Source organism: Enhydra lutris, unplaced genomic scaffold (assembly GCF_002288905.1).
Source record: "Enhydra lutris kenyoni isolate GAN:26980312 unplaced genomic scaffold, ASM228890v2 scaffoldscaffold43, whole genome shotgun sequence".
In the NCBI taxonomy this organism is placed as follows: domain Eukaryota; kingdom Metazoa; phylum Chordata; class Mammalia; order Carnivora; family Mustelidae; genus Enhydra; species Enhydra lutris.
Window position 1 is genome coordinate 15522706 of NW_019154127.1, and position 26358 is coordinate 15549063.

The 26358-nt window shown below is 60.1% G+C and overlaps 1 protein-coding gene across 2 annotated transcripts; it reads right to left on the reverse strand.

The window, feature by feature from the left end:
- Positions 1-24771, reverse strand: LOC111155646 (lanosterol synthase). Of its 2 annotated transcripts, none has more exons than XM_022515924.1 (22): positions 24724-24771; positions 24412-24580; positions 24042-24180; positions 21246-21321; positions 20204-20325; positions 19835-19931; positions 17908-18043; positions 17503-17611; positions 16850-16968; positions 15902-15999; positions 15338-15365; positions 13504-13560; positions 12771-12842; positions 12394-12444; positions 11726-11875; positions 11011-11107; positions 9851-9956; positions 3065-3130; positions 2475-2555; positions 1736-1906; positions 700-778; positions 1-153 (listed from the first exon to the last, which is right to left on the reverse strand). In XM_022515924.1, the coding sequence occupies exons 1-22, from the start codon at positions 24735-24737 to the stop codon at positions 22-24; spliced, it is 2169 nt and encodes a 722-aa protein (XP_022371632.1). In that variant the 5' UTR covers positions 24738-24771; the 3' UTR covers positions 1-21. The 2 variants fall into 2 exon arrangements, with proteins under 2 accessions (XP_022371632.1, XP_022371631.1); XM_022515923.1 differs by having other exon boundaries at positions 21213-21321; positions 24724-24770.
- Between the last annotated feature and the right edge of the window lie 1587 nt (positions 24772-26358).

Sequence of the window (26358 nt, forward strand, 5' to 3'; positions counted from 1 at the left end):
CCACCCGCCCACCGGGCGCCCTCAAGGCTGGCCAGCGAGGGCACTCTCAGGGTACAGGCGGGAGAAGCGGCCAAGGGCCCAGATAGGGAAGACGTTCCTGTAGCTCGTGTAGTTGATGGCACAGGACTTGTTGAAGACGCCAGCGATGTTCTCCTGAAAGAGTGCAGGGGAATACACACCAAGGGGATCCCTGAACGGAAACCCCAGCCGGCCCACTGGACGGCTCCCGGGGAGTCTGCACAGGAGCCTCGGCGGGCCATCCCCCTGCGGCCACCCCAGTTCTGGAGCCCTGCCCTGCGGTACAGCCTCCAGCCTGAGTCACCAGCTCCTCACAGCTGTGCCGACCCCACACTCATCCAAGGGAGGGGCTCAGCCTTACGTGACCTTGAGAGCCCAGGCCTGCAGGACTGGGGAGGCTGCCCTGCACTCGCTGCTGAGTCAGAGCCGTGAGGCAGAGGCTGAGGGTGCCCAGAACCAGCCCCCGCCCCAATCCCGGCCCAGCCTCTGAGCGAGGGCTTCCTCTGCAAATAGAGACCTGCTTCCACACACTGCCTCACTGGAAGCCGTGATGGATCGCAAACCCCCAAGACCCTGCCCACTGGCACGCCGCCAGGGGTCGGGGGGCACAGGTGTGTGAGAACGACCATGCCAACTGAGGCCAGTGTTGGGCCATGGGCTCCTCGGGCCTCCTTGGCCTACCTGGGGCCAGTCGCCACTGGGGAGCTGCTTCCGAAGCAGACAGCTGACTCCTCTCTCCAGGGCCTCCACGCAGGGGTGCCTAGGGAAACGGGAGGCGCTGAACACATCTGCCACCACCCTCCACAGGACAGCGCCTCTGGCTGCGGCCCAAGCAGCATCCCTCACACAGTCAGGCAGGGCAGACACGAAACCCTGTGTGACGACTGACCTGCCCTGCCAGACACAGCCGCTAGGACAGCTGGCACCGCAGGCCACAACTGCCTGTTTCCTACCCAAATCCCAGACACCCAATTCCTGAGAAATGCAGAACGCAGCATGTGCAGGGGTGAGCAGGCCGGGTGGGCAGCCCCGCAAACGTGGCTGGGTAAGGGCCTGGGCTGCTCCAGACCTGTCCGGGGGGCCCCGGCCACCAGGCACTGCTCTGTGCTCACCCCAGGACAGGAGGAGAACTCTCATGCCCACCAGGACCCACTGGCCTTCAGGATTCTCTAAAGGCCCCGCAAGTCAGACGTGCTAGTCCTCACTAGTCGTGGCACAAGGCATGATGACACACCAGAAGGACTGAGTGCGGGGTCAGGAGTGGTGGGAGGCAGACTGCCCTGTGGGGCACCCCCAGACTCCGCTGCTCCGGCTCACGCTGACCTAGCCTAACTGAGGGGGTTTTAGGAAGATTCCCCAAACAGGCCCAAAGCCACCAGGGCAGCCCAGATCAGGATACTGTGCACGTGTGTGTGCCTGTACACGCGTGTGGAGCCAAGAGGCCCCCAGAGAGTGCTGCAGGGACCTGCCTCACCCCGCCCTGTGGGCCCAGGCCTCTTCTCCCCCTTGCTGACACTTTGGGTGGTCTTCTTCTCAACAGTGAGCCTCAACGGAAGCCCATGTTTGGAAAGACGTGTGCCCTTGCCCTGCACGCTTTGCCCCTCCCACCCCTGCTCAGAGCTCGGCTGCCCGCACCCCACCCAAACTGCCTGCTCCAGGCTCAGCGTCCCTCCTCCCCTCGACCCCCCTACTCGGGCACAGGTCCCACAGCCCCCACCTGACGGCCATCAGCCCCATCAGGGCCCAGCACGTGTTATGGATCTGAGACGTGGCGCTCTGCACGTAGCGCCGCTGCTCACAGGACTCGAAGTCCTCCCCCCAGCCGCCATCCGCCATCTGCTTGGAGAGCAGGAAGTCGCAGGCCTGGGAGACCGCCGCACACACAGCCCTACAGAGACCGGCAAGATGGGAGACCAAGATGGGAGATGCTGTCAGTACAGGGAGGCCCCAGACCGACTCACCCACTGACCAGGCCTCCCCAGGGTACGGAGGGAGCATGAGACAGAGTACAGTGGGCGGTGGGGGGCAGCCTGCACTCCAGTCCCACCCACCATGTGACGGGAATGGCACAGAGACCCCCCCCTCCCAGATGCAGTGAGCAGCTCCGGCATGACCGCCCCCGACCCAAAACACCCGCCACAAAGCCGGGCTGGCTCAGACCTGAGGCCGCCTCCCTTCCCTCAACCCGGCCCGGGGCAGTCCCACTGGGGCTGGGGGCCAGGTGAGCCCAGAGTGCCCCTCCACACACAAGCTACAAGCTGGAAGCTTCCAGAACATGGAGCCAAGGCCTCAGCCCAGCGTCCTTCCTGGGCCACCGTCAGCTCTAGAGCCAGGAATCTCACTGCTTCGAAAAATACCAAAGATGCCCCAAATCCAACACCAAAGGAAAAGATGCCCCCAGCAGAGCGGCCTGCTAGGAGGAGCCCCACAGAGCAGGGCCAGGAGCCCACACTCACCCGCTGAGGTAAGTCTGCCCCACGCAGGCGAAAGCTTCCAGCCCAAACCAGGTGCCGTAGGTAAAGCAAACCCCCCAGGAGCTGGAGGAAGACAAAGGAGGGCCTCGGCCTTTCAGCCTCTTCAGAAGGCTGCGAAAGCAACAGGAGCTCTGCCGGACTTAGGGGACCACGTTTCATCACGGGGTCGGGGAAGCTGGCGTTATTTTCAAGAAAACCATCCACATGGCCTCTGGCAAGCCATCAACTTGTGCCTCGGGCTTAGGGCTGAGCAAGAGACCTGCCCAGCCTGGCCCTCACAGGACATAAGACGGACCCACACCCCGGGGAAGGAGGAATCACAGACGGGACCCGGTCCCAGGCCTTAGAGCCCTCCCCACCCACACAGGCAGCCAAACTCCTTCAGCAGCAACTGAGCAAAGCCCCACCGGGATGAGGCCGGGCGCTCAGACCCAAACAAGGCCCACCTGCCGTCAGCCGCACCCCCCACAGCCTTCTGGTGCGGCACGAGGCCCCACGCGGACATCCCGCGAGCACACTGAGGGCAGAGCCCTCCCGTGCCCAGGCACACCCGCGCCCCGGAGCTCACTCACCCTTCCCAGGAGCCATCAGCCCGCTGCTTCTGCCGACAGAACTCCAGGCCCTGCTCGAGCGTCTCCCTGGAACACAGGACGGTGCTAACAGAGGCCGCGGGGAAACAATCCACCTGCTCCGATCCCACCCATCCTAGGGCCTCAGCCGAACCAGCAAGGTCTCCCTTCACAAACGGGTCAAAACCGGTGGTGAGAGAAGAAACACCGAGGTCAGGGAGGAAGCAAGGAGCGGACCCAGAAGGAGCAGCAAAGTCGCAGTGAGAAGAAAGCAGAGCAGGAGGAAGTGGAAGTGAGCGGCGGACCCACACTAGAAGCAGCCGCAGACAGAACCGGTTCCGCAGCGGTCACATCAGTTTCACAGGCTTGAGTAAACAGGCAAAGTGAAATTTTCAAAAGAAGTTAAAAATTAGAGAGAAAATGTTAGATTGAGGGATCCAGCCTAAGCCCAGGTGGCTCTCTGGAAGGCTGGAGTGACACAAAGACAGCCTCCAAGGTGATCCCCGTGAGCCTTGTGGCAGGTCCCCACTCCCACGGCAGCCCTCCCCTTGGGACTTGTTTCCAAACAACAGACTGCCGCCAAGTTGGAGGGACATCACTTCTGACACTCGGGCATGGGGAAGTCCAGCTTCCGTCTTGCTAGCAGACTCCCTGTCCCCTGCTGGCTCCATGAGATGCCACAGAGACCCACATGGCAAAAAACATGGTGGCCTCTAGCCAATGCTCAGTGAGGAAATGGGACCCTCAGGCTGATCTTCTGCAGGGAATGGAAACCTGCCAACAGCCATATGAACTTGGAGCAGACCCTTCCTTAGCCAATGCTCAGATGAGACCCCAGTCCCCGCCGGTGTCCCGGGTGGCAGAGGACCCAGCTGGGCCACGCCTGGGTTCCCGATCCACAGAAACTGTGAGGTAAGAGACACTGTTGTTGGGAGTTTTAGGCCTGCTGTCGGTCCACAAGAGACAACCAGCACAAACAGTGAAGGGCCGAGCACATAACACCAGCAAGGAAAGAGTGACGTGACCACAGGTGCGGCAGAAACGGAACGGTTAAGAGAAAACAAGAAAACTTTATGCAACATAGGTGAAAACTTGGAACACACAAATTGCTGGGAAAGGAGCTTCTCAAAACCACCTCAAGCAGAGTGGGAGCCTGGCTGGTTCCAGGAGGAGCAGACAGGAGTCACAGATCCCAACTGCCCAGAAAAACAAGTCCAGCACTAGACGTTTTAAATGGGAAATTCTACTAACTAACAAGAATGATCATTCTAACGTGACACGGACTCTTCCAGGGAACACGGGAAGAAACACGCCCTCATTTATTCTAGAAACGCAAAAGACCCTATAAGAGGGATGCGGGAAAGCACAATTTTCAGGCTATCCATGAATGAACACACACGCAAAATTCAAACCTAAATTTTGGGGAATTGAATACAGTAGAGATATGATGATTCCAAGTTAGGTTGTCCCAGAAACAACGGTGTTTCAACCTAACAAGGATCTACAATAATCATCTACAACATTAACAGACACGGGATATTATGTTTATCATCTCTACAGAGACAGAAAAGTCATCTTAAAATACAACGCCCACAACAGAGGGAAAAAAGCAACTCAGCAAATCAGGAAGAAAAAAGGACTTTGTTAACCTGAAAAGGGGTAACTACCAAAAAAACCTACAGCAAAAATCATTCCAAATGAGGAAAAATTAGAATCATTCCCCTTTAACCAAGAAATACAAGCTGCCACCTCCACTTCTGCACGCGACGGGCCAGTCCAAGCAGAAGACTCGCAGGAACCCACAATTAAGGACATAAAGAGCAGCCCGGAGGGATTCTCGGGTGATTTCTAACATCCAAGGAGGGAATAATGCCAAGTCTCTACAACCTCTTCCAGAGACTAGAAACAGAGGGAACGCCGCCTGATTCACCCCGCGGAGAGAGGATCTCCTGGACACCAAAAGCAAAGACCTCACAAGAAGGGAAACTACAGACCTTCTGTCTCAGTAGCACAGATGCGGAAGTCCTCAAGAGGGCACTGGCAAATCACACACAACAACGCACAAAGTGAAGTACAGACTACAGACCAGCGAGACGCATCATCCCAGGTACGGAAAGCTGACTGCATTCGAAGACCAATTAACGTAACCTATCGAATCAACAGGCTAAACAGGGAAAGTCATGTGATCACACCAAGAGCTACCGAAGTATTAGACAAAATCGAACCCCATTTATGATCAAAAACTTGCAGCAAACTAGGAAGAGAAGGGAAGCTCTTCACCTTGAACAAGGATGTCCTCTCAGTATTCCTATTCAGCACTGCACTGGAAGTTCTAACCAGTGCAATAGGACAGGAAAAGAAAATAAATGGTATGCAGATTGGGGAGGAAGAAATAAAACCATCTGCTCACAGATGACATTAGCTATGTAAAGAATCCCAAAGACTCGAGCAAAGCACTCCTGGAACCACTAAACAATCATGGCAAGGTTGCAGGGTATAAGACAATTGTAACAATTCTCTTCTTACCAGCAATGAACAATCAAATTCTGAAATTAAAATCACAATATCAATTATGTTAGCACCAAAAAAAAAAAAAATAGGTATAAATCTAACAAAATACATATAAGATCTATAAGACAAAAGCTAAAAAATTATGATGAAAGAAACCAACAATGTTTGCAACTTGATCTATAGATTCAGTACAGGCCCAATCAAAATCCCAGCAAGTTACTTTGTAAGACAGATCCCAAAGTTTATACAGAAAGGCAAAAAAAAAAAAAAAACAAAAACAAACAAACCTAGGATAGCCAACACATCATTGAAGGAAACAAAGATGAAAGTCTGAGTGACCCTACCCGACTTCAAGACTTGCTATAAGGGACGCTTGGGCGGTGCGGTCAGTTAACCGTCCGACTTCTGATTGTGACTCAGGTCACGATCTCAGCGTTGTGAGACTGAGCTCCGAGCCGGGTTCTGCACTGGGCATGAAGCCTGCTTCAGGTGCTCTCTCCCTCTCCCTCTGCCCCTTCCGCTGCTCACTTGCTCCAAAATAAATAAAGTCTTTAAAAAAGAAAGAAAGAAAAAGACTTGCTATAAAATCTACAGTAATCGAGACAGTGTGGCATGGTTAGAAGAACAGATCAGCAGAATGAAACCCATCACCCAGAAACAGACCCACATAAACGTAGAGCAATCATTCTTGACAAGGGAAAGCAGTTCAATGGAGAAAGGAAACCTCACCGAACGATGCAAGTGCGATTACATGCAAAAAACAGTCCAGACGCAGACCTTACATCCTTCACTAAAGTTAGCTGAAGTGAATCACAGACCTACGTGTAAAACACAAAACTATAAAACTCCTAAAACATACCACGGGAGAAAATCTAGGCAACCTTGGGTTTGGTGATGACTTTTTAGACACAGTCCCTGAAAGGAGACACCGGTGAGTGGGACCGCATTAAAACAAGCAACTGCGGCTCTCCCAAGGCCCAGCTAACAGAAGGAAGAGACAGCCACAGACCGGGAGAAACTCTTCGCAGAATATCCAGCTGACAAGGACTGCTAGTCAAAATGCTTTTCAAATATCCGAAAATGTGACCATGAGACAACAGAAGATCTAAACACACATCTGACCAGAAAACATACAGACAGCGGACAGATACATGACAAAATGTTCAATATTCTCTGTCCCTAGAGAACGGCCAATTAACACAACAATAAACCGCTACACACCTATTAGAATGGCTAAAATCCAGAAGAACTACAAACTCAAGGCTACAGAACACCAGGAGCTCCCACCCACTGCAAACTAACACTCTGGAAGTGCTCTGGAAGCCAGTTTGGCAGTTTCTTACAAAACTCATAAATACTCCTACCACATGACCCAACCCTACGCTCCCCGGTATTTACCCAAATGGGCTGAAGACACATCCACACAAAAGTCTGCACAGGAGTAATTACGGCAGGGTGATTCGTATAAAACGTGGAAGATGTCGTTCAGTAGGTAAGTGGCTCAACTATGGCACATATGGCCCCAGGGGCTTCTGGGTGGCTCAGCTGGTTAAGCATCTGAGCCTTGGTCTCAGCTCAGGTCTTGATCTCAGAGTAGTGAGTTCAAGACCCGCGTCGAAGCCCAGTGTGGAGCCCACTTAATAAAAGAAAAATAGTAATAAAATGAAAAAGTAGAAGCTGAAACAGACACATAAGTACAGAGAACTGGTTGGTGCCAGAGGGCGGGGCATCAGGGGACAGGCAAAACGGGTGCAGGGATGAATGGGAGGCACAAGCTTCCAGTTATGGAACGACAAGCAGGGGCGTGGGTACGGCACGCAGGAGAGTTGCATGTCGGTAGCGTGAGCAGCTCTAGATCGTGGGCCTGCGGGTTTGAGCCTCACACTGGGCTGCACAGATTACTTAAAAATAGAATCTTAACGGGCGCCTGGGTGGCTCAGTGGGTTAAGCCTCTGCTTTCAGCTCAGGTCATGATCCCAGGGTCCTGCGATCGAGAGCCCTGCGTCGGGCTCTGCTCGGCGGGGAGCCTGCTTCCCTTCCTCTCTCTCTGCCTGCTTCTCTGCCTACCTGTGATCTCTGTCAAATAAATAAATAAAATCTTGGGGGGGAAAAAAAAGAGTGTTGCATGGGGTCCACGGTAGCCACGCTGTGGTGAGCACGTACACGCCTGCGGACCCACTATGTGCAGGCCTGAAATGCATGTTTACGTTGTACGTCAACTAAAGATTCAGGGACGCCCCGTGGCGCAGTCCGAGTGTCTGACTCTTGGTTTCGGCTCAGGTCACCATCTCAGAGTTGTGAGACTGAGCCCCACGTCAGGCCCCGTGCTCAGTGGGGAGTCTGCTTGGGATTCTCTCTCCCCCTCCCTCTCTGAAATACGTAAATCGTGAAAGAAAAAACAAGGGCACCTGGGTGGCTCAGTCAGTGAAGCACCTGCCTTCGGTTCGGGTCACTTTCCCGGGGTCCTGGGATCCAGGCTGGCAGCGGGCTCCCTGCTCAGTGGGGACCCTGCTTCTCCCTCTGCCCCTCCCCCTGCTCACGCGCAGGCACATGCGCTCTCTTGCTCTCTGTCAAATGCATCAACGAATAAATAATCTTAAGAAAGAAGAGAAGAGAAAAGAAAAGACTGACAAGCTGCTGGTGGAGAAGAGGCCCAGGTCGCCCACGTCAGCAAGGAACCGGGGACGCAGTGGGGACGGAGCTGCTGCTGGGGACACCGCAGGCAGCTCCGTGTAGATCCACAGAAAATGGAGCGGAGATGCGACAGTCCCCAAAACTGAAACAAACATGAAGAAAAGGAAATCTGCACAGTCCTAGAACAAGTAAAACCGACCCCGTAAGTAAGAATGTACAACCTGCCCTCCGAGGAAACTCCCGGCCCAAACGGAGCCCGCACAGCTGAGGCGGAAGCAGCGGACGCCCGCGCACTCTTCCAGAGAGCCGGGGAAGAGAAGCCTCCCGCTCCCCCCATGAGCCTGCGCTCCTTTCCCGGGAGAGCCAGAGCCTGAAGAGGACACTGGCAGAGGACGGAGACTGTTTTCTCTGGGAGCACAGTGGTGAAAAGCCTCCGAAAATGCTTTCCGAGCAGAACCCAGCAACGCCGCGAAGGCACAGCGTGACCGCGAAAGGACAGCGTGACCGCGAAGGCACAGTATGACCAGGCTGGGCATGTGCTGGCCCTGCCAGGAGGCGTGGAAGCACAAGCTCGTGCCGGGTGGAGGGGAGTCCTCAGAGGCGCCCGGGCCGCCTGTGACACGGCAAGTGCGCTCCCCACGAGAAGTGGGTGCTCTGCCTCGGCAGACGAGCACAGAGTGTTCGAGCAGGTGAGTCACAGGAACCCACTGGAAGGCTCCCGAGGAGCTAAGACGAGCCGACAGTAAATGGTGCCCCGCGCAGCACGGGCAGGCTGCGGCATGGGGGACGGCACAGGGGACGGCGGGCGGGCTGCTCTGTGACCAGCTGGCAGGAGCCCACGCACCAGGTGATCCCCCAGGTGCAGGTCAGAGCCACCCACAGAGAACCAGAGGGGGAGCTTCCGGTAACCTCTGTGTGCCCGCTGTGGTCCCACGGGCGTGCCCACCTCATGACAATTCCACGTGTGCACGTCTCTCCACGTGTACCAGACGTCAACAGGACGAGCTTGTTTAAAAACCACCGTTTCTGTGGACATGGGTGCAGCCGGGGATATAGGCCTTTTTTACCAATATTAGGATGTGGAAAAGCACTGATTTTTGTGTTACAGCTGTGCTCCTCTGAGCCCCGGTACACGTTTCATGAAGAGCTGGCCTCGGAACGACACGGACTTGAACTTTGTGGGTCCACGGATAAGCGGATCTTTCTTGACAAATACCGAACTTTCTCTTATCATTTTAACATTTCCTTTCGTCCAGCTTACTTTATTTTAAGAACACGACCCATGAAAACCACAACGCACAAACACGTGTTCACCGACCGCGTAGGTCCCGGGAGGACCGGCGCTCAGCAGCAGGCTCCCAGCAGTCAGGGTTTCAGGGCATCGGAAGCTCTGTGCAGTCACTGCGCGGTCTGGCATCCCTGACCCTCAGCGTGGCAGAGGCCGGCAGCTCGATTCAGGAACGCTGGCAACCCCCCTCCACTGCTAAAGGAGTTTGAGTCCACAGCCCCTCTCTGCGGCGAGCCACCCACCCCAGTAACACACGCTCTCGGTGCCCAGCGTGCCCGCGTCTCAGCTCTTGGCTCCTGAATGGGCAGCACGCGTAGCTCAGTGACCAAAGATCCCTGTGCCCAGGCCACCCTTACCTGATCTCCTCGGCCCTGTGGTCTGGGAAACGCTCATGGAAAAGCTTCAGTGCCTGCATCACGGCCGAGGTGCACTCCACATATGTGTAGTCAATCATGATGTCCCCTGAGAGAGGGAGGGAGGGATCAGCGTGCGTGCGAGTGTATTGTGTCACCCAATCTGGCAGCTCATGCCAGACCGTGAAGAATGAGAGCACCCTAACATGCAGAGCCATACAGGACAGCAAGAGCCTGGTCACCCTCCAGAGGAAACAAGGAAAGAGTCCCCGCGGACTGGCCCAGGAGACACGGCCACCAGGTAGGAGGGTAGCCCGTGCCTCCACAGTGGCCTGGAGACCTGTATCCGGCTAGAGGACATTTGGGCCAGTGGGGGAATGAAGGAGAGCGGTACGGGGCAGAGCTACGCCCCACCCCAACCGGAGCACATTTAACAGTTACAGAAGCGAGACAGAGACCCCGAAGCAGGGGCATGGGGGCACGCGAGGGCACACACTCAGGGACAGAAGCCGCCTGAGCAGGCGAGAGCCGCAGCGCATGGCAGGGACAATACAGACCAGTGGGTCCCTACCGACACCTCCTTGCAATGTGCCTGGGCTCTGTGAGGAGCACCGAGGACACAGGACGGTCCCCGCAGAGGACAGAGCACACAGCAAGAGCCAGCCCAGGCTCAAGCCAGAGAGCCAGGTGTGACTCCCACTGACTCCTCCACCACCTCTGAGAAACAAAACCACAATTTTCCATCCACAACAACCGGCAAGATGGCCACCCTCAGAGGTCAACAAGCACAGACACGCCAGGGCTTGGAGGCGCTCCTTCAAGAATCCGCCACGGGGGCGCCTGCGGGGCTCAGGGGGTTAAGCCTCTGCCTTCGGCTCAGGTCATGGTCTCAGGGTCCTGCGATCGAGCCCCGCGTTGGGCTCCTGCTCAGCGGGGAGCCTGCTTCCCCTCCTCTCTCTCTGCCTGCCTCTCTGCCTACTTGTGATCTCTGTCAAATAAATAAAATCTTTAAAAATAAATAAATAAAAAATAAAGGATCCACCATCATCTGCCAGCAGCTTTGCCGGCACCGCTCCCAGCCTGGAGAAAGAACTCTGCACTCTGGTTGCCGACAACATCTCATGGCGTGTCGGGTCCCTAGGTCTGTCTCACCAACCACTCACCAAAGACCTCCGAGGGGTTCAGCAGCTCCAGCAAGTGCCCCCCACGCTTAGTCTCATAGGTGGCAAACCCTCCATCAGAATTCCTCATGTTCAGCAACTGAAACCAGAGAGACAACAACCTGAGAGTTTACCCGTGTACCTGAGCATAAGGGGGAGCCCACAAGCTGTAGTGGACCTTTCTAGAAACACCCAAAGCTAAGAGTAATGGGGCAGGGATGGGCAGCAGGGAGCCAGTTGTCGTATTAAACCGAGACCCTCAGTGCCCAGAGCAGCGGGTTGCAGCTTTTCCAAGCAGGTGCTCTATGAGTGGCCACCTAGGGCCCGGGCATGCACCTGCTCCCCCATTTATAGAGCACACACGAACTGCCGAGCTATGCGGTTCTCACGGTGAGACACGTACCAACACCGGGTACGCTGGGAGGGTTTCGCACAAACGCACAGAAGTCCCCATTTTCCCTCCACACAGCCCGTGGAGAAGGCCAGTCTGCCCTGGAGAGCAGCCGGACCCGCGAGCTTCCAGCGCAGGGCTCGTGGTTTCCCCAAACACAGATGCCGTCAGAGGGTGCGCCACCCCGGGCTTGCAGTCTGACCCCGGGGTCTGAGGGGATGAAAGCCATTGAAGCGCAGCTCACACGCGCTGCTAAGCGGACCCGGGGGTGGGCGGCAGGGCAGCCCGGGCGCCATCGTGCACCCCGTCCCACGCCCAGAGCCTCACCACAGCAACGGCGTCACACAGCCGCTCGTGCGTGACGTGCTTGGTGACAAAGGGACACTTTTCCTGCAGGAGAAGGACGGACTTCAAGGCCTCAGCGGTGCAGTCAGCAACCGTCCAGCCGCAGTCCAGCGTGCTGAAAGGGAAGCCCCCCTGCGGGCGGGCGGCGGTCACCGGCGGGGTGGGGGGCTGAGCCCGCGTCCTGGTTGTCAGGACCTTCCCAGGTCAGAGCGCCTCCCTCACCCGCGCAGCTCTTCGCCGCACCCCTGCAGGGGGACCTCCCGACCTGCTGCGAGGAGGCGCACACGCGGCATCCACGCTCCCACATACCCAGCGGGGCTGCTCTCCAGCCTCCGCAGCAGCCCCGTCACCCTGACCCAGGTTCTGACGAACGCGGTCCTGCTCCCTGCACGCACTGTCGTCTGGAAGCGCCTTTGAGGCACGCGCACATGTGCACAGCCCCCAGCGTGCGGCACGTGGACGCCTGCGTGGCTCAGCCACCTCGCGTCTGGACCTCCCCAGCCAGGGAACCTCGGATGCGCTGACAGAAGCCCGCGCTGCGTGTCTATCCGAGCGGAAGCCCCAGGAAGCCGTGGGAAGAGCCCCGTTCAAGGGCAAAGCAGGACCAACCCGGCCCCAGGACTCAGGGCAAAGCGGGGCGGCCACGGTACCTTGCTCATCTGGCGGTAGTACTTCTGGTAGTCAGGAGGGCTGTCTGGGACCTGGACAGCATCCAAGACGCACATGTGGGAAGCAGAGGAGGCCCCACGTCACCAGCAGACCCAGACACCGGGGCCGGAGGGCCTGGCACGGAACACGTCGGGACCCACAGCTGCTGCCCTACGGCCCTCTCGAACACCGGAGCCAGAGGCACCCTTCAAGGCCTCACCCCCGTGGCCTGTGGCCCGTGGCCCACAGCCCCCATCCTCTGCTGGGGAAACCCAACTGGGCACTACCCTGAGCTGGAGAGGGCAGGCAGGGGTGAGGAGGTGGCACCCCTGCCTGTGGGAGCCCCACCAGCCCAGGCACAGGCCACACTTGGCCTCACCTGTGAAAGTCGGAGAAACTCGTGTGCCTGCTGCAGAGGAGACGAAAACTCGGGCCTGTGCTGTGCTCCCGCCTGGAAGAGACAACGGAGGCGGGCCGCTCACTGGCACAAGCCTACACAGCTGAACTGTTTCCCAGGCAATGCCGGTGACATCTTGCCGCCACTGGGAAACAGGAGCAAACCCACCCGAGCCTCAGGCCCTTCCACTTCTGCTGACAAGTCAGGAAGATGTGATGGAGAAACAAAGGAGATGAAAAAGATAGTCGACACCAAACCCGGCCCAGCCCGTCCTGTGTCCGTAAGACCCTGCCCCATCAAAGGCAGACCCTCGTGTGGCCCAGAACCCCTCCCAAGACCTTCCAGAATGTCACCACCCTCAGTCCCACCAGCACAAAAACACATTCTGGTTTCTCTCCAGCCTGTGCTGAGGTATCCACAATGAGCAGCCTGAGTGTTGTGAAAAGCCTAGAGCCCACTCCCCCTGCTAGAAGCTCTCTGCCCTGTCTCCCCAGGAACAGACCTTACAAGGCTCCCTGCTCCTGAAGCCTCCCAGCCCACCCACCACCCGAAGCTGCTGGGCAAGACCACTGTCTTGCTGGGACCATCACCAGAGGCCTCGGAGCCCAGGGGAGCCAAGAGTCAGGGTTAGCAGCGGCCATGTCACACTGGAAGCAGCAGTGGACACCCAGGAAGGTCATCTAAAGGCTGAAGAACAAGGAGGCAGAGCACGTACCTCCAGCAGAGCCTGGATGGCAAATGAGGTGTCCCACACCTGCGAGCCGTTGGTGCCCTGCAGGCAAGGACGGGCCGTTAGAGCGGCAGCGGCTCCCCCGACCCACCCACCATCACCCAGGATCTGACAGACACCTGCGGGGCTGAGGAGGAATCAGGGGCTCCCAATAGCTCCTGCAAAGAGGGGGGAGCCCAGCCAACTCCTGACCCCAGGCTCCATGCTCTGTGCACCCTCAACGCCCATGAGGGCCAGAGAAGGGCCGTTCCTGCAGGCAGGTGACGGTCGGGAGCCCCACCTGCCTCCACCAGGCTACCCGCCAGGACAGAACCCTCTCGGGGCACTTTGAGGATCTGGACGACCACTGCCTGGGACGCTCTCACCCTTGGCCAGGAACACCCCTTCACATCTGAGTACACCTGGAGGTGGTGGGGCCTGGTGGAGGCCTCAACAGAGGTGAACAGGACCCCCCTCAAATCCCACCCTAGGAGCCTCGTTCACCAGTCAAGGCTCTGGTCCCACAAGAACGCCAGCGGCCAAATCCCACTGAAACAGAGCTAGACGGGGACAGATACTCAGGTAACAGGGACAGGGCTGGCAACACCAGAGCCCAGATCAACCGACAGCCCCAAGAGGGCATCAGAAGCCATGGCCCTGCAGGACATGTAGGGAGGACGCCTGCCACCAGGAAACCCTCCTGCCTAAAAGAAGCTGTTCAGGATCAAGGCTCAGGGCCTACCCACCAGCTGTCGGGGACAGAGGACATAGAGGAGACCACCAGGCAGTCCCAGAAGGCAGCTCTAGGAACCAATCGCCCAGGAAGGAAGGGCACCCGGACCACTGCACAGAAGTGGCTTCGAGGACCAGCCACATGGCTCAAACGCTGATGTCAACAAATGTGCCACAAAACCAAACTGGGGACCATCACCAACCCTGCGAGGCGTCGACACCAGCAGAGCCGTTTCGTAAGAACGCATCAGCTGGGCAGGGACGGGTTCAGAGGACACGAACAGCCCATGCAGGGGCTCTTGGCACGTAGGAGTCGGGGAGCCGGGGGTAAACCACACGGAGGTGAACTCCGCGTTAGCCGGTGCTGCGTCTGTGTGCACCCGCCCTAAAGGGCCAGCGGCCCACGCGATCCAAGCACACTGCTGGAGGCTCCAGGTCTCCACACTGCGCCAGCCGGTCACAGCAGACGAGACCCCCACAGGGGGACCCGACGGCTCCCAGGCTCACCGCTTCCAAGCCTGGTCGGGAGCAGCCCCCCCAGCCACACTGTGGTCAGGTACCTCCACCCCCGGGCCGGGCACAGGAAACAAGCCAGGGGAGAGGCGGCAGCAGAACACCAGCTATGATCCACGGCACAGAAAGGGAAGGGCCAGCTGGGAGCACACGGGGGACGGACGCCCTTCGAGGCAAGGGCAGCTCTGCAGGCGCTTGGCTGGGGCGTGAAGCACAGGTCCTCCCCGCGGACGCCCGCACTCCCCGCCCCGTCCGGCCCGGCATGTGGGCACGGAGGCCAGTGGTCCCAGCGGGACGAGGCTGGCCCATCAAGAACACCAGGAGACGCTCGTCTCGTCCTGACCTGAAGCTCTGAACTGTCCCACGGGCTGAGGGCAGAGGGCAGGGGGTCACCACAGACCCTCAGCCCTCCCACAAGCCCTGCCGCCTGCTGATGTCCCTGCCACTGGCTGTCCCCTCAGACACAGGGCCAGGGATGCAAGCAGCCACTCAGCCACGCTACCGGAACTCACTGCGAGGAGCGGTTACCCTACCAAACCCCAGGATCAGGAATGGCTGGAAAGGAAGCAAGTGGCCATGGCCTTGTAGCCTTTACCTGCATTTTCATGCCATCGAGACCCAGCCTGTGAGGACGAGAAAAGCCCAGGTCAGGGAGTAGAGAGCTAACAGCGGAAGTCCGGCGACCACCCAGAGCCCGGCTCACCCCGCTTACAGGAGCAGGCCCACGTGGCCGCCAGAGGGAAAAGGGCCCCCCGAATGCACGCCTCCCTGCCATGGGACACTGTGAGACACACTCACCCACCATGGTCCCACCACAACCAGGGACTGACCCCTTCTTGTCAGTGAGGCCTTCCCGATGTTCCCCCGAACCCACCCGATGTGCTGCAAGCTTCCGAGGTCTACCTTCCAGAAGCCCCAGGAGTGAGTGCTTTATGGCAGTTCGACTCCACGCCAACCCTCACCACCTTTCCCAAATCCTGAAATTCCTGGTCCAGGCGTGACTCCAGACTCCCCAGCACTCAGTAGGACGCTGAGATATGGGACCCTGCCGCCTGCCACTGTGCCCAGGGAGGCCCCCGTGCACGTCTGCCCTTGGCTCTTGGTCACATGCAACAGGAACCTGGTGACACAGACTGGCCAGGCCCTTCCCGCTACTCACCATAGGTAATCAGGAATCCTGGAGATGTGCTCCTGGAGGATGGAGGAGGCCGGCCCATCCACATACCAGCGCACAAGCATGTTGATGGTTTTCGAGATCTGTGGGAGACACGACCCCATCAGGACCCTGCTCCAGACCCGCGGCAGCTCCCGAGAACAAGGATGACAGCGCCAACCCTGGGCCCCTGACACCACCTCACTCTGAGCCAGGCCAGGCCTTCCACTCTCAGCGGAGCGCTCACGCCTCACCAGGCCCCGCCAGAGACCAAGCCAGAGCTGTACCCCACAAAGGGAGGCAGGAGAGGCCTGAGGCATGTCCGCGGAGGGGAGAGGACGTGAGCCGAGCCAGCTGGCGAGCGAGCACAGCCACAGCAAGGCCTGGGGGCCCAAGTGACACAGCTCCACTGGACTGACCTGAAAGGCTGCCCTCATGGCCCGTCAGGGCCCCAAGACAGCAGCACAGGCTCCGGCAGCTGTCGCCCCACAGCCGCAAGGCAGCCCCTCAACCCTGCACTGCCTGGGATACCCCTGCCTCTACAAGCGCGTCCACGCCGGGCCTCTGCCAGGCCCCACGGCCTCATGATGCAAAGCCGGCTCGGGAGCCCAGAGCCTCAGAGTGAGAGCCCTGGGTCACAGGCTCAGCAGGAGCTGGGCTGGAGCTCCAAACCCCACAAGGCAAGGGCAGTAGCGAGTTCTGCGGGGAGATGGTCAAGGGAGAAAAGGCAACCCTCCCAGCTGGCCAGAAAGATCTTGAGAAGTGACCCAAGGGGCAGCATCCAGACACACTGGGTGGCGGGGAGGGCACTGTCTGCCGGGCTCTGGTGGGAGGCCTCACCTCCAGGAAGACCACGCTACCAGCTCCAGAGACCGGCCTCAAGAGGGCCTCCCACCCCAGCTCCTCCCCCTACACGGCGGGGAGGTACTGACACGGGGCAGCGGGAGCACTGACCGGGCCAATGCTGAGGCACTTGGAGAAGCGGTCATCTGCCACGATGTGCTCGTACAGCTTCTGGACGGCCCGCTGCCGCAGGCCCGTGCTGTGGTAGCGCTCGTACAGGTTGAGTAATGCTGCAGGGGTGAGGTCATCAGCACAGGACGGTCCCTGGGCCCCTCCCTACCCTGTCCACCCCCCGACCCTCCCCGACATCCAGATGCGCTGCCCGGCCCTGCCCCTAGGCAGCCGGGGAGCATCTCAGCACTGATGGAGACAGGGACCCAGCCGCCACCCCAGGGCGCCGCACACAAGACAGGAGCAAGGGAAGCGCGAGCAGCGGAATAGGACGCTTCCACACACGGCCCCCGTGCTGGCCCCCAAGCCACCAGGCTTCCTGCAGGGAGACGGGCCTCCACTGGGCCCCAGAGTCCTTCCCCCGACTGGAAGGAATAAGTGTGCCCTCCAGGCCCGCAGCTCCTCATTCTCTTGTCCGGGAGCCCCAGCCCAGGCCTGCTCCAGGGGCAAACACAGGGCACACGAGGCACACACGGCTGTCCCCCTCATCACCACGCGGCCCAAACGACAGAGGGGTGGGAAAGAGGGGAGGGGAGGGGGGAGGAGACTCGGCATCACCCGAGGTGCCTGCCAGCCCTTCGGGGAGCACCCACCGTACACCACACGGAGCAGCCGGCTGTGCGGTGTGTACAGCTCCTCGGGGGCCACGCTGCTCCTGTGCGCCGGCCAGTCGATGCCCGCGTAGTCCTCCACGTAGAGCTCCTGGGGGCACCAGCCCCTCAGCACCCTCCTCACCCGCTGCCCTCCCGGGGGCGCACCCTAGTGAGCACCCTGCGCCCCAAGCCAGCTCTCGGGACCTGCTCCCCCAGGCGGACTCTGCTCCCAGGTGCCCCGAGCCGTCCCCTCGCCCCCTCGGGCAGTCACGGAGGATCCGGGAAGGCGGAGGTTCTGCTCTCACAACTTGGAACTCAGCTCTGCGTGGTTCCAGGCAAGCAGGATGCGCAATCGGACTCGAGGGGGCCCCCCAGGCCTGGGGGTCCCTGCCCAGGAGTTCTGACCTGGCGGAGGCTCCGGATCAGTGGGTCCTCCTTCGCGCTCAGCCGGACGGCGTAGCAGTAGCTCATGGGCAGGTAGACCTGTCGGCAATGGCACCAGAGCGTGGAGGGGTGCGCGGGGACCCAGTCAGGAAACAGCCTGTGGAAGAGCACGTCGGCAGAAGGTCCCGGCTCCCTCCAGCACCACCCAAGCAGCCCCGGCCCAAGTCAGCGCGGCCACCCGCACGTCACAGCCGCACGCCCGTGGGGTGCGGACAGGCACAGTCCACAGGAGTGACAGTCACTCCTCCCGCTTCAGCCTGAAGCCAGGAAACTCGACTTCTACACTTCGAGGACCGTATGCCGTACAAAGATACCACGGCGATGTAAAACGTTAATAATGGAGAAACAGGGTGAAGGGTCTACGGGAACATTCTGGACTACCTCTGTGACTTTTCTGAAAATTGAAAACCATTCCAAAATAAAGTTTATCTAAAACCCTTCAGAACCGGCTCTCCTTCCCGAGCATTGAGGCTTCGAGGGTTATCTCCACCAACATGCTTCAGGCCCGACATTTAGCCTGGCCTCAGCACAGGCACTGTCCCCACTGTCCCCACTTTCCCTTCCAGCCTCCTGTCGGAACGTGTGAGGGGCACGGGCAGGCCAGTCACAAGCTGGCAGGTTCCCAGCCCTTGGGCCAGCTCAGCCCTGGGCCACTTCCCTCCCTCCAGGGCGCCACCACTCACTTCAGTGCGTGGCGTACCTTACAAGGGTGTACGTTACAGCTTCTCTGCCGCTGGAGTGTTTCAGGATCTCTGGTCCTCCACCCCGCACACTTTCCCCCCTCTAACTCACCCCTCCAATGCCACCCCAAGCAAGACCAGCAGTGCCGTCACGGCCCAGCACAGACTGCCAGTGCCCTGACCCTGGCCTCCCGGCGCCGGCTCGGTGCCCTCCCCTGCCCACACCTCACGCACTGCACAGGTCCACGGGACCCCAGCGAGCCGCCAGCGAGGACTGCAAGGGTGGCCCCAGGACACCTCCCGCCTCCTCCCAAGCATCCCTCCCAGCACCTCACCTCACCACCCTTTCCCCTCACCCCCCCGCAAGGCTGCGGAGGCTGGGCCCTCAACCCTGGCGTCAGAACCCTTCACCTGGAGGACCCCCGCCGAGGTCGCTAACACAACAGCCCCCAACCTCCCCGACAGCTCCCCAGGTGCCACGACGCTGCTGACAGGGCTCCAGGGAGTCACAGGGGCTCAACCCAAGCTCCACCAACCCAAGCTCCCAGGGCTCTCAGCCCCTGAAGGTGACACTGGGGGACTGACATGCACATGAATGTTTTCTGGGGAGATGCCCAAAATGTGAAGATGCTGGTGAGAAGTGTTTCAGCAGAAGGACTCAGTGCTGACTCCGCGGAGTGTGCAAACGGCCCCATGATTCTGTGAACAAGGAGAACCTTCTCTTTTAAACTGAGGTGCCCACAGATGACGATATGATGCCTGGGAATGACCTCCCCAGTCACCAGCAAAGAGATAAGAGAACAGAAAAAAAGCACAACCCAGCCCAGTGCTGAGGCTGGCAAGAGCCGCACGCCCGCTGCCTTCTTGTCCCTGCTCCCACGGAGGCCCCGAGCGCCCATGACAAGACACAGCACAGCCTTCTGCAACAACGCCAGAGCTTCACGCTCGCCACACCAGCCGTTCTCCCGGCCTGGCGGAACCCCCGCACCTGCCCGAGGCCCAAGCCCACAGTGCCTCCCTGCTGCCCAACCGGGAGCCCCTTCCATCCAGCTGCAGGACTCAGCCAAGCAGGGCCTCCACCGGGAGCCTGACGCAGCCCTCCCTCCACAGAATGGGCCACCCCCTCGTCTGTGACCCAGGGCCAGTCACCCGACTCAGGAAAGCACTGGCAACCCAGCCACGAACCAGCCGCAGAAGGACAAGCATACCACATCTCCGGGAACAGAGTGTTGAGGCCTTCCCAGCTGTAAACGTTCAGCACAGCCAACCAGAACTTCCCCCAGGAAGGGATGAGCAGAGCTCCACCTACGGAAAAGGAAAGTCCCCAAACATCTGCCTGACTGTGAAGATTAGCTCCTCAGGAACCGCATGTGCCCCCCTTGCATGACCCGAACACAGTGCTGAGGCTCCTCCCAGCCCAGGAGAGAAGCGGGCTCCCGAGCTGCTCAGAACTGCCCAGTGGCACAGGAGCTGGGGGACCGGCGGCTTCCCCAGAATACGTGAGTCCAGCCCCGAGACGGACACTCGCGGCCTCTGCCTGCAGGAAGGAGCACCCGCACGGGCTGTGCAAGGAGTACCTTTCTTGTGAAGAAGGTTCCGGGCTCGTACCAAGTCGGGATCATCAGGCCCGACACCCAGGATTCTCAGAGACACGTAGTTGAGTGCAGTCCCGAACACCGTGGACTTGCCCTCCACGTGCCTTGGGGAGGAGACAGAACAAGAGACACATTTCATTACTTCTAAGAAACTGAGCAAGGCTTTCAGCAAAGTCTCCCGAGAAAAATCAAAAACGCTCAATACCTTTCACTGACATAACCCGACAACATAACGAACCCCAGAACTGCCACACAGCTCCCACACCTGGACCGTCCCCAGCTGCCTGTGCGCGACCTGCCACCTCCTCTACTTACATCCCATGCCCAAGTCAACGGGACCAGTCCCAGGGCAGGGGCCCAGCTCTGGCTCCCTCATCACCACAGCACACAGAACCAGCTCCAGAGGGAACAAGCTGAGGCCCAGAGCCCCGTCAAGGGGCAAAGAGAGGCTGGGCTGTCCCCCAAGAATTCGGATGGAGGACCCCTGTGGTGTGGATTTAGCTCACCGGGAGGAACCCCAGCCCTGGGTGTGGAAAAAGAGGTACCAAAGCCCACGACCAGGGTGGGCAGGCAGCTGAGCCCCCTGGGGAAGGCCCTGCCCCCAGACTGAGCTGTGTCCGAAAGGCACGCTGAGAACTGGGGGGCACCTGGCCACCTTCGCACCACCTGCTGCCATTCCAGAGTCAAGAACTTCCTTCTGCCTTAGTGGTAACAGCGGAGGGTTTTCTGTGGGGTGAGTCTCACGAGTCTCTCGAGCGGTCAGAAAGCCGAGTTGTAACACAAGCTAGAAGACCAATGGCCAGAGTGTGCCGCCACCTGTCCTGAGACCCCCGGGACACCAGGGTCCAGCTGACCACAGCACCCAGCCAACGTCCCTCCCACCCACCCCAGGTCCAGACTGGCTACAGCCCCCCACTCTTGACAGGCGTAGCTCCCGCATAAGAACGCGTGTGCACGCGCACGCACACGTGTGCAGTAAAAGGCGACTCACAGGCCCCAGCCGCCATCAGGGAGCTGCACTGACCGCAGGTACCGCACCATCTCTTCTCTACAGCCCGCGGGCAAGGGGATCTGGGCCACGTAGCAGGTGATCAGGAGGCCTATGTGGCAGAAAAGATGTCCCCGGGAGCAGGCGCTCAGCACTGCTAAGCCCAGGCCCCTTTCCTCCCACAGTACAGGGAGCAGGTCTGGCAGTCTCCTCTCCATGGAAACGAGCCTGAGAAGGCTACTCCTCCCAACATGGTCCAGGACGTCGGGAGTGAGGCCCCAGGAGCAGCAGCAACACATGATACTCCCTACATGGGGTGTGCAAAGCCCTCCCAGCCACTCGAAGTTCCCACAAGACTGTCTACACCTGCTGGAAAAGAAACACCAAATGGTTCACCCCTGGAGAGGATAAGTTTTATTGCTTATGTTTTTTTGTTTTGTAAGTTTTCTTCTAGCATATATGTCACTTTGCAAACTGGGGAGATAGCCAATGGCCAATAAATTTTATCCACAAAAAAACCTTTTCCAGCCTAGCCCTCCTGAATATGGTACTCACTGGCCATCCCTATCCCCAGCCTCCACCTCCCCCAGCCACATGCTTGTGGTGCCCTGCCAGGGAGGGGAGGGGGCTGGGGTCTTGGGGTAGGCCCTGGTCAAAATGTACCACGAAACACATGCCTGGCTCTGGCTCCGAGGCATCAGAAGCCCTGGAAGACTCACACAGAAGAACGGCAGCTAGGTTTGGAGATGCTGCGGAGGTTCACAGAAAAAAAATCCCCCCAAATCAAGCCCATCTCTTTTCGTTACAGTCATGATGCTGTCAAGACGAAGAAACACACATGGCCAAGAAGCAGAGGCAGTGTCTTTCCCGTTCTACAGGCAAGGAAACTGAGGCATGGGCCCCAAGCAGTAGGGCAGGGGCTGGAGCCCAGGGGGGTGGACCCCAGCATCGGGGCTCACCACAGTGATGCATGTATGGTGCACGTATGACCAAATTCGATTCCCCACATCACATCTGAGGCGGCCAAGGCACAGTGAAGTCCTACCACCTTGCCCGGGGTCAGAGCAGACCAATGCCACGTCAGCACCTTCCCATAAAGACCCACGGGAATAGCCAGTACCACATGAACTACACTCAATGGGGAATTGTCTATACAGAACCATGGCCCCCAGGAGCATTTTCCCAAATTAAAGCAGGAGAAGGAAGGAGTGGTGAAACTCAGCCAGCCATGGAAAACCCTGTACCGTACCTCCGCACAGACCAACCTGAGAAAGACGGTCTGTCCAGAGTTCAGAAGAGGGGAGGCAAAGACCCAGCCTACAGCCTGCACGGGGGAGGAGCCCCAGCAGGCGGAGCCCAGAGCTGCAGCAGGGAGCATGAAGCAGTGCAGCTGTCCCTGGTGCCCCAAATGTATGACCTAGCCTGATTCTCATCAGCCCCATGTCACCGATGAGGTGGCCGAGACACAGCGAAGTCCGGTCACCTTCCCCAGAACAGGCAAATGTGGTGTCACCGCCTCCCTATGAAGACCTCTGGCAACAGTCTCAGCAGGCTGCAGGAGGCGCCAAAGGGAAGAAAGAACCCCTTTGGCTGACCCCTAAGGACAGGCCCTTGGGTCCCCGACAAGAAGCTACAACGCTGTACAGCCCAAGGCAGGCAAGAGCAGATGGAGAAAGGAGTCCTTCTACGTACGTTTACAGGAGGGAATTTCTTCCCTGACGCAGCTGAGCACCTACTTGTGAAACATCCTCAGAACACAATGGTTTGAGCCAGCCGACCCAGTTCAGTACCCAGGAGGCCCAAATGCAGTCCGCCTAGGACTCACCAACTGAACCAGCAGGTTCCCTGCCTGAGCTCCCCCGCCCCCAGCGTAAGTTCACACACACAAGCTACCTGGCCTCCCCCAACCTGCCCAAAGAGGACTTCAAGATTCCACCCACGGGGACCCTGGTTGGCCCGGTCAGTTGGTAGAGCGAGCAGCTCTAGATCGTGGGCCAGCGGGTTTGAGCCTCACACTGGGATGCACAGATTACTCAAAAATAGAATCTTAAGGGGCACCTGGGTGGCTCAGTGGGTTAAGCCTCTGCCTTTGGCTCAGGTCATGATCCCAGGGTCCTGCGATCGAGCCCCGCATCAGGCTCCTTGCTCAGCGGGGAGCCTGCTTCCTCCTCTCTCTGCCTGCCTCTCTACCTACTTGTGATCTCTGTTAAATAAATACAAACTTTATTTAAAAAAAATCTTTCTCAGTGATGAAAAATTTGTCCAGTTTGGGGGCGCCTGGGTGGCTCAGTGAGTTAAGCCGCTGCCTTCGGCTCAGGTTGTGATCTCAGGGTCCTGGGATTGAGCCCCGCATCGGGCTCTCTGCTCAGGGGGGGCCTGCTTCCTCCTCTCTCTCTCTGCCTGCCTCTCTGCCTACTTGTGATCTCTGTCAGATAAATAAATAAAATCTTTAAAAAAATAAAATCTCAAGAAAAAAAAAAAGATCCCACCCATCACCTACCCACCTCTGACACCTTCACAGAGGCCAGGTCCTCCATCCCGTCATCCTGTCATCCATGAGATGACACTCTCTGTCACTCGCACTGGGACTGGAGGGCCACTCCGCCCTTGCCCCCACCAGAGCAGCCCTTGCTTCCTTCTGAGAACGCGGCGTCCCGCAACGCCAAGCGGGCCAGCGCGGGCACAGGCCAGCCCCGCAGACACCTTCCCCAGTAAGCTGCTGGGTTCCCACCCGCTCATCACTGCACAGCGTTCACCGCGCGGAGTCGGCCCGAACCTGGCCTGGCTCAAGGCCCCGCAGGCGGGAGCTCCCGCACGCCCGCAGCCACCTACCCGGCAGGAGGAAGAGCGGGCCGCCGTAGTCCCCCGCCCAGTGCCCGTCCTCGGCCTGCAGCCCCACGTAGAACGCGATCCCGTTCAGAGCCGCTGCCCGGGCGGTGTCCGCTTTGGGCAAGGCCTTGAAGTGACTCCCCTGCCGCGGAGGACAGACGGGGGCTGAGCGGGCGGAGGCCGGCCCGGGCCCAAGCGGGGACCCCGGGCCGCGCGGGGAGGCCCACCCGCTCCCGTCCGGAGTCCGCAGGCTCCGCCCCACGAAGGGAAAGGAAGGCTGCGCGCTCCCCCTCCCGGAAGCAGCCGCTGTTTCCGAGCCTCCCCCCGGCTCCCCGAGGTCCCGGGGCCGACCCCGCGCCCGCGTCGCACTTACGGGATCCAGCCCCAGCGAGTGCGCCTCCAGCGCGGTGGGCCCGCGGCCCGGCTCCTCCTCCGGCGCCAGGTACGTCCACGTCTGCCGGCCGCGCTCGCTGCGCAGGCGCCAGCGGCGGAGGTCGGTCGCCGGCTCCGTCTTGTGGGGGCCGCCCCGGCGACGCAGGCACCTGCGGGCGCGGGCGCTCGGCTCAGTCGCCGGCCCTTCCCGCCGCCCCCGCAGGCCCCCACGGCGCCCGCAGCACAGCGGAAGAGCCGGGCGCCCCCTCCCCGCCGCCCTCCCTTCTCGGGGGTCCCGGGACGCGGGACTCACGTGCCCTCCGTCATGACCGCGGCCGCGTTACTCGCTGTCGCCACTCCCGCCCCAGGTCCCAAACCCCGGCCGCGGCTAAGGCGCCTCGGCAGACCTCGCGGGGCGCGGTGGGCCGATGCCCTGCAGCCAATCAGAGCGCCGCGAAGGTGGGCCCAGGGCGCGCTCGGCCGCCTCAGTGGTCGAGAGCCGGACGTCCCAGCGCGACGGGGGCGTGGCCTGGGCGGGGTCTGAGCGGGGCGGAGCCGGGCGGAGGCGAGGACTGGGCGGGGCCGCAGCCAGAGGCGGAGGCGGGGCGGGGGCGGGGCGGGGCGGGGGCGGGGCCTGCAGTCGCGCGAGCACCCGGCGTCCGCCGGGGGAGTGACTTGAAGAGCTGCGCGCGGAGGCGGCCGGCCGCGTGGGGAAGGTTCGCGAGCGCGGGAGGCGGTGAGGCCGGGGCGGTGCGGCCGAGGGGCTCCGGCAGGGAGGAGCTTGTGCCCTGGAGCGGGCCGGGTGGCTGGAGGTGAGTGTGTGAGGGGAAGACCGTAGCCGAGAGGTGAGGGCGCTGCTGGGCGGTGAGGAGGGAAGGCTCCTCGGAGGAGGCTCCTCGGTGGCGGAGACGCGAGAGGAAGCCGGCGGCAGAGGCTCGTCGGGAGGCCGAGCCTGCGACCCGGGGGGTGGGGGAGGGCCAGGCAGGGGGCGTCGGGGGCCGCCCAGGGACAGTCTCGGCCCCTCGCAGGGGTGCCGGGGGTGTAGGGCCCCAGGGTAAGTCCGAGGTGAAAGGTCTTGACCCTGAAGGGAAGTCGGGAAGGCGGAGACTGAGAGCGTTGTGGCCGGGGCTGGGGCGCGCCGCGGGAGCGCGTGGTGCCGGAGGCCTCGCCCGCACTGACGCCGGTACGAGCCCCGACACAGGCTGCGGGCGCTCGCGCGCTCTTCGGGCAGCCGCCGCTCCGGCCGGACCTTGAACGGATGCCGGGTTTGCGACGGTCGAGACGCTGGCCTGGTCGTGTCCCCGCTCAGGAGCCGGTGACGAAGACACGGCGGTGAGAGGACACACAACACCAGCTTTCCTGGGCGAAGGGCTAGTTTGGAGGACCCGCCTGGACGCCCCCGCCCCCCAGAGCGCGGTGCAGACCCACCGCTGCGCCAGACCCCGCCCTCTGGGCCTGCCGCAGCCTCCCGCCGCCTCCCGCCACAGAGCTGGCCCCGAGCACCGCACAGCCCGGGCCGTGAGAAGAGGCCCGCCCGGCCGCAGGCGCGGGAGGTGCCCTCGGAGAGCCCGGGCGCACTTGACCCTGGCCGTCCTCCGCGTTCACCAACCCGGACCTCCTGGGAGCAGAAAACACGCTGGACGTTTGTCTCCAAACGCAAAGAATTCGGTGGGAATTCGGGCTCCAGCCAACATGGACATCTCAAACCCTGAGTCTGGCAAAGCCAAGGGAGAAGGAGGTTTCAACTGGAGCACAGTTTGAGTTTTGATATTTTACTGGACTGGACTTTTTATGAGCAAAATAACTTTTTTTTAAAGATTTTATCTATTTATTTGACAGAGAGAGGAGGAAGCCCGCTGCCCGCTGAGCAGAGAGGGCAATGCGGGGCTCCATCCCAGGACACTGGGATCATGGCCTGAGCCGAAGGCAGAGGCTTTAACCCACTAAG